Raw genomic sequence first — 13199 nt, 5'->3', positions numbered from 1 at the left:
AGGGGTTGCAAGTGCTTTGGAGGATAGGATTAAAATTCAAAATGATCTTGACAAACTGGAGAAACAGTCTGAAGTAAATAGGATGAAATTCAATAAGGACAAATGCAAAATACTCCACTTAGGAAGGAACAACCAGTTGTACACATCTAAAATGGAAAATGACTGCCTAGGTAGGAGTACTGAGGAAAGGGATCTGGGGGTCATAGTGGACCACAAGCTAAATATGAGTCAACTGTATAACACTGTTGCAAAAAAAGCGAACATCATTCTGGGATGTATTAACAGGAGTGTTTTAAGCAGGACACAAGAAGTAATTATTCCGCTCTACTCCGCGCTGATTAGGTGTCAACTGGAATATTGTGTCCAGTTCTGGGCACCACATTTCAGGAAAGATGTGGACAAATTGGAGAGAAGAGCAACAAAATGATTAAAGGTCTAGAAAACATTACCTATGAGGGAAGATTGAAAAAATTGGTTTGTTTAGTCTGGAGAAGAGAAGACTGAGGTGAAGTCGTAACAGTTTTCAAGTACATAAGAGGTTGTTACAAGGAGGAGGGGAAAAAATTGTTCTTAACCGCTGAGGATAAGACAAGAAACAATGGGCTTAATTTGAAGCAAGGGTGGTTTAGGTTGGACATTAGGAAAAATTTCCTGTCAGGGTGGTTAAGCACTGGAATAAATTGCCCAGTGAGGTTGTGGAATTTCCATCATTGGAGATTTTTAAGAGCAGGTTAGACAAACACCTGTCAGGCATGGTCTAGATAATGCCTACAATACTGGATTTACCATGGCACCGGGCCCACGGTCTAAAGGGGCCCCAGCCAGGCCTGCTCTTCTCCGCCCCCCACCCACCGCTCTCTGCAGCGGGGGCAGCAGGCAGAAGCTTGGTCCTGCCGGCTCCTGCTGCAGAGCTGGCTCCACCGGCAGCCAAGTTCCCCCTTCCCCACCTCTTCTCCCAGTGTGCTGCTTTCCTAGTCCTCCCCCTCTCCCTCCCTCCCTTCCTCTCCCTGCCACCGAATAGCTGATCACCTGCGCGAGGGAGGGGGAGGAGCAGAGCCACAGTGCACTCACCGCTGGGGGAGGAGGTGGAGAAGAGGCGGGGGGTATGGCCTTGAGGAAGGGGGTGGAATCAGGGTATAGCACCTCCAGCACCCTGCTGTGAGCCGCTTAGGGCAGGGGGCTGGGAGCACTCCCACAACCCCCAGCCCTCTGCCCTGACTCCTGCACCCCTCTCACACACCCCCAGTCCTGACTTCTGCACCGCCCACACATACCCAGCCCCCTGACACCCCATGCCCTGACTCCAGCACCCCTCCGCATCCCCACTCTGAGCACCAAACAGAAGCTCCTGCCCTCCTCCCCACATTCCCACCTGCACCCCTTGCACCAAATGGAAGCTGCCCCAGGTAAGTGCTCCACACCCCAACCTCCTGCCCCAACCCTGAGCCCCTTCCCTCACCTTAGCTCCTGGCCAGAACCTGCACCCCAACCCCCAGCCTGCTCCTGCACCCTAACTTCCTCCCAGACCCTGCACCCCCACCCTCATCTCAGTGCATGGAGAGACAAAGAGAATGGGCTAGAACCAAGAAGAAGGTAGGTACCCGCTCTATGTGGGCAGGGGCGGGGGGGATAAAAATCAATGACTTTTTAAAAAAATTAAAAACATCAGATTTTTTTATTTAAATTGGATTTTTGAGGGGAAAACACCTATCTACAGATAGTTTTAATTAAGATACATTATATCTCATCATGGAATAGAGATTATAAATTCTAATTCTATAGTATGAGACAATATATTCATGTAATGTTTAAGAAAAGTTTTGTAAATGAGTTCTAATAGTTCATGGATTAGGGACACAATCTTATGGGGTTCCACAGGCTTCTGTATAGATTATTTATGTTAATCTTTCTATCTACCCAATGGGACTCAGTGCTCAGTCTAGAAGATACCATCAGAGAAGCTTAGTTTTGCAGTTCTCAAACTGTGGATTTGTGTCTCCAGAGGTAATATGCTTGTTAACAGCAAAAATGTTTTAAGTAAATAAATAAATAATATATAGAGGTGAGAAATAACAGACCTCAACTCTATTGTCCCTCTGCAAATTTTTGTAACAGAGTCAATCCCTTACCTCTCTTTAAAAGTGAAAAGTTTCAAAAAGTTCAATGAATAGAAGATTGTTGGGGGTGGAATAGACCTGGACAAGGAGAAAAAGTCTGGAGATAAATGTGAGAGGCGAGGGACATATGCTTTTTTGTTAAAATATTATGTTTGTTGTTGAAGAAAAAATATCAAGAATACTTAACGTTGTTGTTTTAGTTAAATAAAACAATTTAAATGTCTGTCTCCTAATACAGCCTGGCAAGAAAATCCTCCAAATATTAATGATTAACCTGTTGAGCTGGAGATAGTTCACCTCCCAATGACTTCATAAATATCTGCTTCAATTATCTTTGGTAAATGAAATAACCAAACATTCATTTTCTGATATAGCTGTAGAACTCATCTAAAAAGTTTTCAAAATAAATCACTGTTTAAAAATGTATAGTGTGTACCTTCTAAAAATGAAACCTACATCTATGAGTTGTGAAGAAAATGTATTAAGATTATAACAACCAACAAGAATGCACTTTTATGTAGAAAACCATGATTAAATCGAGTCTTCCTGACTAGTGATTTAAATCATGATTTAAATCAAATCCACTCTATCTGCTGGGCTCTTGCCCCGGCCCCTTCATTCTCCAGGGGGCCCCACAAATATGTTTGGTGCCGGGCCCACAAAAAGTTAATCCGGCCCTGAATACCTATTCCTGCCATGTGTGCGGGGGACTGGAGTAGATGAGCTCTCGAGGTCCCTGCCAGCCTACAGTTCTATGATTTTATGATTAATGATCATTCTTTGTTACTAGGGCATGGTCCTATCACAGTAAGATTCTTTATTCTCTGAGTCATATTGGTCTCTTCCATTTATGAATTTCTTTCACCAAACCTTCTGAGGTCTTGAGGAAAAACTATTATCTCAAATTCTTTCTTGTTTTGAAAAATGCAGGTTAGTCAGGTTAGTCAGACTTTATTATTCAGAAGATAACATTATTCAAAAGTACAAATCAAGTGAGAGACCATAATCAGATATTGAAGTATGAATACAATCAAACCTCAAGAAATCTTGTAAGAAAATTGAAGAAAAGTGGTGTGCTAAATATATGAAAATTCTAGGTCGTTTACTAGCAGTAACTGTTTCCCAACACATGGCTGGGAGGCTACAGTGGTCAAGTCCATGCTATCTATTTGTAACATGTGAGCTAGTATATTTATGGGCGGAAAATTGTTTACTAAAGCAAAGAGCAAATAGGTTTTTAAAAGCCCTTGGATTAGATGCCTTATACAATCTGTTTGTACTATAAGTAAACAACATATTTTTCCCCACCCATCAGTCTGCCAATATCTTCAACTCTATCCTTTCCTCTTCTTAACCCTTTTGCTTCATTTTAGTCTTGTACATCCCCCTGTACCACCTACATTCATTCACCTTGGTACAAAGGTCATCTCTACGAATTTAAGACCAGCTACTGATGAGATAGTGGCACAAATCAGAGTACACTGTCCACTCAGAGTTGTGGGTAGCCCAACTTACTATCTATGGACCAGATTCTGATACTCTCACTCACTTTGAATAGTGCCTTATTCCACCAAGGATCCCATTAAAGTCCATGGGGCATCTCGTGTGTACATACTCCTTAGTGTCACTAAGAGTGGCAGAATCTGTGTATATAGAAACATGCTATGTAATGCAGAAAACATCCTTTTTTTTTCTTAAAGACAAAAAATGTGCTTCATTCTCCCCGATCTACTTACAGCCTCATACCTTCCTCCATTTCTTCCAGCTGTAGTAAATCCATGAGCCATTTTGATAATCAGGAGGGCAATTTTGAATTGGATTGAGGAATAGAAAGGAAGCCATGAAAATGATGGAAGATAAAGGTGATCTGACTCTGCTTCCTCGAGTGACAGACTAGTCAGGCAGCCTGAAGTTTAGAGAGCAGAGATTTAGGAAGACCATAAAAAATGGAACTGCAGTAGTCAAGATAGGAGGTGATTAATGCATGGATAAGGATGTAAGCAAAAGCAGAGAGGACAGGGTAAGGACAAATTCTGATAATGTTCTGAAACTGGTGATAAGCTGAAATACAGACAAGGGAGATGTAGAAAGTAAAGTTATGTTGGCGATTAAAGATGACTCTGAGATTTCTTGCTTTGGAAGCAAAGTTAAGGCCTGAGTTAAGGAAAGTGATAGCTGAGTCAGAAACTTGGGGGCAAAAGAGGGCCATCTTACCAAAAGACAGGTTTCAGAGTAGTAGCCGTGTTAGTCTGTATTCGCAAAAAGAAAAGGAGTACTTGTGGCACCTTAGAGACTAACCAATTTATTTGAGCATAAGCTTTTGTGAGCTACAGCTCTAAGGTGCCACAAGTACTCCTTTTCTTCTTACCAAAAGAGAGTCTTCAGTCTCTGATGTATTCATTAATTGGGTTATTATTGTGTAGCTTGGATCTAACAGTCAAGACAGGAATATAAACAGCTTGGTATCCTATATGTCAAGGTGCTGAGCTCTTCTAGTGAGATATATGCACTGACTGCATTAGGAGTTGATAGTACTCAACACCTCATGTACCCTTTCCAACCTAAACATCTTGCAGGATCATGCCCTTAGAGCTGATGGAGATGGAAATTTGGGTGCCATGTACAAAAAGCCTTGAGACTTTATTACCAATAAAGAGATTAATTTACTACCGTCAATCTCTCTCGCCTAATACTGTATACCTATTCCTTAGCTCATTCACTTTACTCCTCTAACCTTTGTCTCCTGTCTATCTTCTGCCCTTGCCTTCCCACTATTGTGTATGATCATGTCCCAGATTTTGTTGTTGTTGTTCCCATCTACCTGGAATGCCCTATACTCGTCTCCTAATTTACTGTAAAACCTTGTTTTTCTCTTTATTTTATAATTGATCAGGTCAGTGTACATGTATAGTGTCTGAAGGGTGCTTATACAAATATAAATTGAATTCTATACACTATCAGTGATTGTTAAGTGGGAAATCATGATGGCTAATAATCCAAAATGCATTTGGTTTTCTGTTTAATTTTGTGATATACCCTGTCAGGTAATATACCCTATTTCTGACACAATACTGCTTGTGAACAAAATGTGAGCTTAACAGTATTCAAGTTTCAGCAGATGAATCTTATCCCTGTTAGTGAGGTTTGTCTAAATGGCAGTCACGTGGAATCCTGATGGTCCAATTTCCTACTGTAATTAGTTTCTGAATGTGGCTAATTACTTGTTCTTTTTTTCTAGAGAGAAACTGAGTGATAAAATATCTAGAAACAAATCTATACCACATTATTTTACTTATTTTACTTTTATTTACTTTTTTTATTTATTTAATAAAAGCCTGTGACTAGTCTCTCTGCCTGCCCTCCCACAATACTCACAAAACCATTCATCTCTACATGATGCAGCTGCAATAATATATGAAGGCCTGGCAGAATCAGGTTTTTTTTGTACTTTTGACAGATAGTATTGATGCTTATTTTAAAGGTTTTAAAATATTGTCATTAATTTGCATTTTCACAGTTGCAGGAAATTATGGGGAGGGGTCAGACAAGACAATCGATGGTCAGACAACAATTATTTAATGACAGTAGATGTTGAGATTTGAAAAGTTAAAGCTTTATAGAGCTGTTAAAACACAAATTGTCAATATCATGTCAAAATATACAAAGTAAATATCCTTAAATGAAACTCTAATAAGTTCACAAGCTACATTTTTCTGACTTTGTCTGTCTGTACATTTTGATTATTATCAATGGAAATATTTTTGTCTGTATGTGTACAGTGAAATTGATGTTTACCAGCATTTACTGATAAAAATCTAATAGTTCCAAGCCTAAATATATGCTGTTCAAGGTGAATGATCGCATCACCTCTATGGCTGAATGCTATTATACAAGCTACAATTGTGACAGCTCCAAAATGTGAGTGGTATTCGGGGATCCTACTTTTCAGTGATAAAAAAAACCAAAATTCTCCAATAAAAAAACCATAAAAATCTGCAATTAAAATGAAACACTGAACTTTAGCTTCCCTAGCCACAATATATGTAGGTATCAATTGAACACATGTTATTGATATATTTACAATTTTGACAGCTGAAGTCCCACTGCATGGGGCTGACAGTCCGAGCCCTGTCTATTCTCCTAATTATCCAAATTTTTGATTATCAGTTCTGGCCCTGGTCCCAATTAGATCAGATAATTGGGGTTCCACTGTATATATTTTTATTTTTTCACAAAATGTAAAAACTAAAGATTCTCTGTAAAAATGCAAATTCCACATTTTTCCAAGGCAAGCAGATTTCTAGGATCCCTGGTGATCATGGACTCACTAGTGTCCACAGTTCACATAGAATATAAGCCTGGGGACTACTGAATAGACATAAGTGTGTCAGAAGTTACAAAAAGAAAAGGAGGACTTGTGGCACCTTAGAGACTAACAAATTTATTTGAGCATAAGCTTTCGTGAGCTACAGCTCACTTCATCAGATGCATGTAGTGGAAAATACAGTGGGGAGATTTTATATACACAGAGAACATGAAACAATGGGTGTTACCATACACACTGTAACAAGAGTGATCAGGTAAGGTGAGCTATTACCAGTGCTGGGCGGGGACCTTTTGTAGTGATAATCAAGGTGGGCCATTTCCAGCAGTTGACAAGATGACGTTCTTGATCACTCTCGTTACAGTGTGTATGGTAACACCCATTGTTTTATGTTCTCTGTGTCTGTAAATCTCCCCACTGTATTTTCCACTGAATGCATCCGATGAAGTGAGCTGTAGCTCACGAAAGCTTATGCTCAAATAAATTTGTTAGTCTCTAAGGTGCCACAAGTCCTCCTTTTCTTTTTGCGGATACAGACTAGCACGGCTGCTAGTCAGAAGTTACAGTTAGTATTGTCATGGCAAATCTGTAAAGAACATAGACTCCTTACAGTTAGTATAGCATTAGTAAAACAAATACAATTTTTGGAACTTACTATGGAGAGAAATTGAAATTGTTAAATAATTTAGGTTCAGATTTATCTTAGACCATAGTTTTCTAAATAGTTTGGTGTATATAAACACTGTCACATAATAAAGTTGATAATTGGTCATTAATTACTGCTGTTTTTTACTTATAATGATTTAAACCTTACTTTTATGTTTTTAAGTAGCCATATGGTTATATTGTGTGGTAGTTATTATTTTATGTATTTTATAATACAGTACTGCCCAGATGCCTGCCTCAGTCAGGATTGGGCCCACATTGGGTGAGTGCTGTACAAACCCATACAAAGACACAGACCTTGCAACGACAAGCTTACAAATAAATGCTGTACTACAGTATTCCAGTACTGCAGTGTTACCTATATTTAGAATGTTTACCACAGAAAGGTATTTATACGTAAGGCAGTAGGGCCATTTCCTGAGCCTTTTGCTGTGTGCATACAGAGCCTGGCTGTAACTCCATGGCTGAGCTGGTCTCTGAGCTCAGAGAGTGCTAATCAGCTCATGAAGCAAGAACAAGACTCAGATGTCTGAATCCAAACTAATCAAAACATTTATTTTCTGAGAAAATTATTGGCTGTCTCTGAGGTAAAATATAGCTCTGTCTGTCTGGATGTCTCTTTGCCATCAATCTCTTTTTCATTATCTTTGGCCTCATACTGTGATCTTGCTAGATCTCAGAAGATGAAAAGGGTTAGACAAGGTCAGTACTTAGATGGTAGACCTTCAAAGAATAGTTAAATGTGGAAGAAACCTAGTCATTAAGTGGGCGAAACAAGGTGGGTGAGGTAATATCTTTTGTTGGCCCAACTTCTGATAAAAGATATTACCTCACCAACCTTTGTCTCTCTCATATCCTGGGACTAACATGGCTACAACACTGCAAATATTCATTAAGTGGCTCTTTTTCTGAATTAGTTTAATGTGGTGCTGTCTTTGGATGAGCTATGAAACCAACCTGTTCTTTTCATAAACAAAGAAATTTGTTCTCCAATAGGGTCAGTCTGGCATCATTTTACCAGCACCAAATTCACTTTGATTTAAAAGAAAAGCAAATATATTTCTTACTATTTGTGCAATCAAGCACTTACTTTGTAATTCAGATCTTAAGCTGGTGCTAGATCCCGTAGCCTAAACTTCTATTCGGAAAAGAATTGACACCACTAATTCTAACCCAAAAGAAGGGGCTTCTTGAAAGACAATGAGGTAGTAAATGTTCAGTAGGCAAAAGAGCTTCAATTCACTGTAAGGCACAGGTGCTTACTTTTTTGGTGAATATAATACTAAAATATTTAAACTAGTATTTTTTCTTTGTGTATTTGAGTTTATGCAATATATTCAAGTTAAATTATTGACTAAACGAGATCAAACACTTTGCTTTCACCCAGAGTGCCAACAAACTGTGATACTCCAAAATGGCAAGTAAATAATTTCTAAAATGTGATGAATGATGTTTGAATCAAATAATCATTTCCTTACAGGATGTGTAGAGGAAGATTCTCTCCTTGGATGTGCAGATAGCTCTCATTAATGTAGCAGGAAACCACTCGCGCACATCTGAGAATCAAATTTGACCCAGAGATATATAATTTTAATATCACTACATAATAAAAAAATTAATATCTTATATTTCCATAATGCCTTTCATGCCAAAGGATCCTAAAGTATTTTCAAAAGCTGCAAGATATATAAATAAATGTATCTAGTTTCTTATTATACTAAACTGAAGGGTGTCTCAAAAATAACAATAATAAAAATAATGGACCAAATATTGAAGTCCTTACTCAGTTAAAACTCACACTGAAATCAATGGAAGTTTTGTCTGAATAAGGTCTAGATAAGGACTTGATGATTTGGCATATTACTTATTTGTTAATAAAATAATTGGCAGTTAGGTACATACACGTTTTTTTTAAGAAATCAAGTTAAAAAGGTAATATTTTTGAAAAAATGAAACTGTCCAGATGTGCAAAGATTGTCAGTGAAAAACTAAACTATAGATGGGCCAAGTTGCAAAGTTCAGCTCTTTCCCACTGAATTTTGCAAAAGTCTAGATCCAAAGTTTTGTTTCAGCCCCATCAGAGATACTGGCTAGCTGCAAACTTTGAATCTGAACCCAGATCTGAACTTCATAGGCTTGTTGGTGGGAGTAGCTGTCTCATCCAGTGGGAGTGTTTGTGGGGCCATCTACACTTAAATAATACAAAACCCTTTTGTACAGTGATAATTGTTAATGTTCTGTGCTCCTTTTTGATATATGCATGCAACTCCAATTAGCCTCAGTAGTAGTTACATCTGAGCAATGAAGGAAGAAAAGACCCTGATTTCTTATGCAGAATCTCCTATAAAATTCAGCCAACTGGTTGCAGAAATGTAATTGATTGTTTCGATGACAAGTTATTTCACAACTCTGAATCAAGTTGAATGTCAAGCTCTGATGAAATCTGCTAATTGGACTGTGAAAATTAAAATACATCCCCTTGCTTTAAAATAAAATGTTTAAAAAGAGAATTTTTTAAAAGCTACCTGATAAGAATGTTAAATTAATAAAAAATTACCTGATAAGTGATGTGGACAAAAGGTGGCTCCTGAAAAGATGGGTATGCTAAAGAAAACCTCTTTCCATTTTTAGTGGAGTCTGTTAGTTCAGCAAGGTGCAGCTGTAACTCAGTGAAGCTGCCACACAGTCTCTCTAGATTCCTGGATATGTGACTTGCTCCCTTTTCACTTGGCAAGTTGTTATTTTTAGGAGAAATAGAAGTTTCTTGAATCACATCCAGCTGCACTTTAGGAGAAGCTGGTCTGTTGGAAAACCTGGCTGGTGTCCCAAGTCCAAAGGGAGCCACTGACCGATTAATTGGCTCAGCATCCAACATTTCCAAAGTAATGGATGGGTCACCTGAGACTCTTTTTTCATCAAGGTCACTCACACTTGATGATGAGCTTCGTTCATAACTGGGACTCTTCACTTCTTCTATGAGTTTTCTCCTGCCACTAGGGGATTGAATGATAGTGCTACCTGGTATTAACAGCTCCCTGCTCAAGGGTTGATCTTCCATGGCAAGATTTTCAAAGAACTTCCGTTTTCCAAGAGTATTCATGGAGGATTCGAAATTAGAAAGCAGATTCTGGGTGGCATGAGACGGTGCTGAAAAATCTTCTTCAAATATTAATTCTTTGATCATTAAACGAATAATGTACCTTTCTGAACTTGAAGATGGAATGAGAGTAGGGTCAGTGAATTTCTGCTTTCCAATCAAAATCAACAAGAGTTTATCTGTCAAGAAGCACAAACCCTTTGGTCTTTCACTTTTCTCCAGTTGGATTTGTTGAATATTGGGCATGCAGGAAGAGGTTACCGAATAAACCAAAACAATGTTACAAGTATTGGAGGCTACTGCCACAATCTGAGCTCTAGGGTCAAAAGCTATTATATCAGGGACCAGAATGCCTGGGATGCTGACTTTTCGGGTGGTTGTTACCTTTCTTTCAAAAGTTACCAAGATCAGGTACGAAGAGTCCTGATTGTTTCCTGAGACATAGTCCTTGTGTCTCAGAGGAATGAGAGGACTGGGATCAGATCTCCGACGGTTTGCAAGGATATGGGTCAAATCCACAGGACCTGATGAAGAAGAAGCAACTGAATCAACAGCCACTGATTTTTCTGAATCTGTCGACTTTCTTCTTAGGTCCATGGAGTATTCCTCATCCCCAAGTGCCAGAGTAGACTGTGAAGTTAAAGAACCTGTTTCCGTACCAGATGGCACATCAAAAGTAATGCCTGCATTTAAGCCGCAGATCTTATCTAATGGAAGCTCTGTGGCTACAGCAATTTGGAAATCTAAAGTAGCTTCTATAGCACAGATATAACTGCCCACATCAAATACTGGGCAAAAGAAGCAAGCATTTAAAGCTTTCTGAGTATCATCCCATATGTAGGAATGAAGGGCACTGCCTATAGCAACTACCAAGCGATTGCCTTCCTTAGTCCAACAAGCGCAGTGGATGAGACCACTACTTTTGATATCTGCCTTAACCTTGGAGTTATCAGAACGAACAGCGTGTAAAATGGAGGCGTCCCGTTTAGTAAGCACAGCCAAAATATCCTTCTTGGGATGCCACGCACAGCCCTGGGGAAGCATTGGGAATGGCTCTCCAATTTCACAAGTCTGAGAAACCAGGAGCTTTTTCTTTTCCAAAATGTTATAGCTCAGCTGCCAAACAGTGACATGTTTTTTATGCTGAACAGCAAGCAGAGCTGGTGTGTCTGCAGCACAATAGGAGCCCCAGTAAAGTCCATGAACATGTTCAAACTGACCAATTACACTTGAGTCACCAAACTTGAGTTCTCCATGATGCAAATGTAAAGCAGTCAGTGCCACTTGCTTCCCATCTGTCCAGGCAATTCCATGCACAGGGTGTATGGCCTGATGCAGGGCATTAAGGCCAGTTCTTAGAAGTTTTGCCTTTCCCAACTCCATCCTTTTAAACTTCCTCCCTAGAGGTGATTGTTCCAAAGTAAAAAATCCATAGGATTCATTTGAGCATCTTGATAAGGAAAATGTGTCCCTCAGCTGTTGACTTGTTTCCCTGTAGGTGAATCAAGCTGATTTTTTTTTCTAATAAGCAAGGAGCCTGAAACGCAAACTCCTTCACACTGTGACTCTCCAGCTGCTCTTCTAAGTATAAATCCAGGTGAAAGCTGCTTTTGCTGTGCTTTTTTCTGGGAGGAGTTATCAGCTTCATGTGATGTCTAACAAGGTTTAGCTAATTACTGTATGCTTCACTGACATTTTCTCAGTAGCCTATTTTTAACTCTTAAATGCTGGGAGTATATTTAAAAATAACACTCTAATACCTTGACCTTCAGTGAATGAAGGGCTTCTTCAATGAATGGAGAAGAGAGATCCTATGCTGCTAAGCCTTGGCATTAAACTACAGCATGAAATAATGACCTGACAGTTCTTTACAGACAGTCTTTGAAGGAAAAAGTAAAGTTTAAACATATCCATTAAGAATAAGGGCCAGATTCCAATCTCTGATATGCAGCACATTTCAAAGATTCCTAAGGGGCTTTAGAAGGGGAAATAGGAGAAAGCAATCATACTCACTGGTTATATGAAATGTGAGAGAGGGGGAGACAAAAAGATAAGCAACATAAACTAGAAGCCAGGGCACCTGATCTAATTAGTGTTTGTTTCTCTAGATCAGATTTATTTATGTCACTTCCCTTTTGGTCTTCCCAGGTGTTCATTTCTGCCTGTGAGCATACAGCTTAAGCCAAAAAGGACAGGTTGTGGATTCTCCATCATGGACAATTTTAAAAACAAGTTGGATATTTTTCTAAAAGATATTCTCTAGTTCGAACCAGAATTAATTCAGTGATGTCCTAAGATGTGTGTTAAACAGGAGTTCAGACTAAATGACCCAGTGGTGCCTTCTGACTTTATAAACTTTTCTCTTTTGCGACCTATTCCACTGAGCGTCTTGTGATCTCCTTGTTGCTATTGTTCTTACTGATGCACTTGTTGTGTCTTTTGCTCTTTACACAACAATAGTGATATGAAGAAACAACATGGGCTCAGTTGGGTTCCAAATAACTGTCTGTACAAACACTTATTAGATCATGAAAGGCCTAGCTATATACAACCTGCAGCTCTGGCTGGTTTCTGGCAACTTCTAAAAATATAAAACATGGTGAGCACCACCAAAGGGCTTGTTAGGCTATAGATATTCAGGCCTGTCTGTAAAGGCCTATACTCCAAGAATTTAGGTGTATTCTTATCACTTATATAGTTATAGAGGTATAAAAGAAAGAATCAAAATCACTGTCTGCCAATGTAAGGTCCTTCTCTTACTGTGACAGTCTGAGGCCCTGTGCTTAGGATAAGATCTTTGGCTAAGCAGCAGAGGCAGCCATAAGCTGGGAAGCGAACGGTCACATCCTCACATTCCAACCTAGTCAGATTGAAATAAGGTGCTATTGGGCTGTTAGGAATACAATCCTGTCCTGATAATGCCTATAATCCTCCAGAGAAAGGGAAGTGCCTAGAAGATGTAAAAGGAAATTTAGTTTGATAGCATCCTGTCTGG

General features: G+C 39.2%; 1 protein-coding gene across 1 annotated transcript in view; it reads right to left on the bottom strand.

Moving 5' to 3' along the window:
* Positions 1 to 11587, bottom strand: part of WDCP (WD repeat and coiled coil containing) — a gene marked incomplete at both ends in the record, with an annotated part of 29750 nt that extends 18163 nt beyond the window's left edge. Inside the window, one exon of the mRNA XM_084624710.1 lies at positions 9665 to 11587. Within this exon, the coding sequence (XP_084480836.1) occupies positions 9665 to 11587 (1923 nt within the window). The remainder of the gene's footprint in view (positions 1 to 9664) is intronic.
* Positions 11588 to 13199: the final 1612 nt, after the last annotated feature.

The sequence above is a fragment of the Lepidochelys olivacea genome (assembly GCF_965140295.1).
Source record: "Lepidochelys olivacea isolate rLepOli2 genome assembly, chromosome: 3".
Lineage (NCBI taxonomy): Eukaryota > Metazoa > Chordata > Testudines > Cheloniidae > Lepidochelys > Lepidochelys olivacea.
The sequence above is the reverse complement of the archived record's forward strand: the minus strand, read 5'-3'. Positions and strand labels throughout refer to the sequence as shown.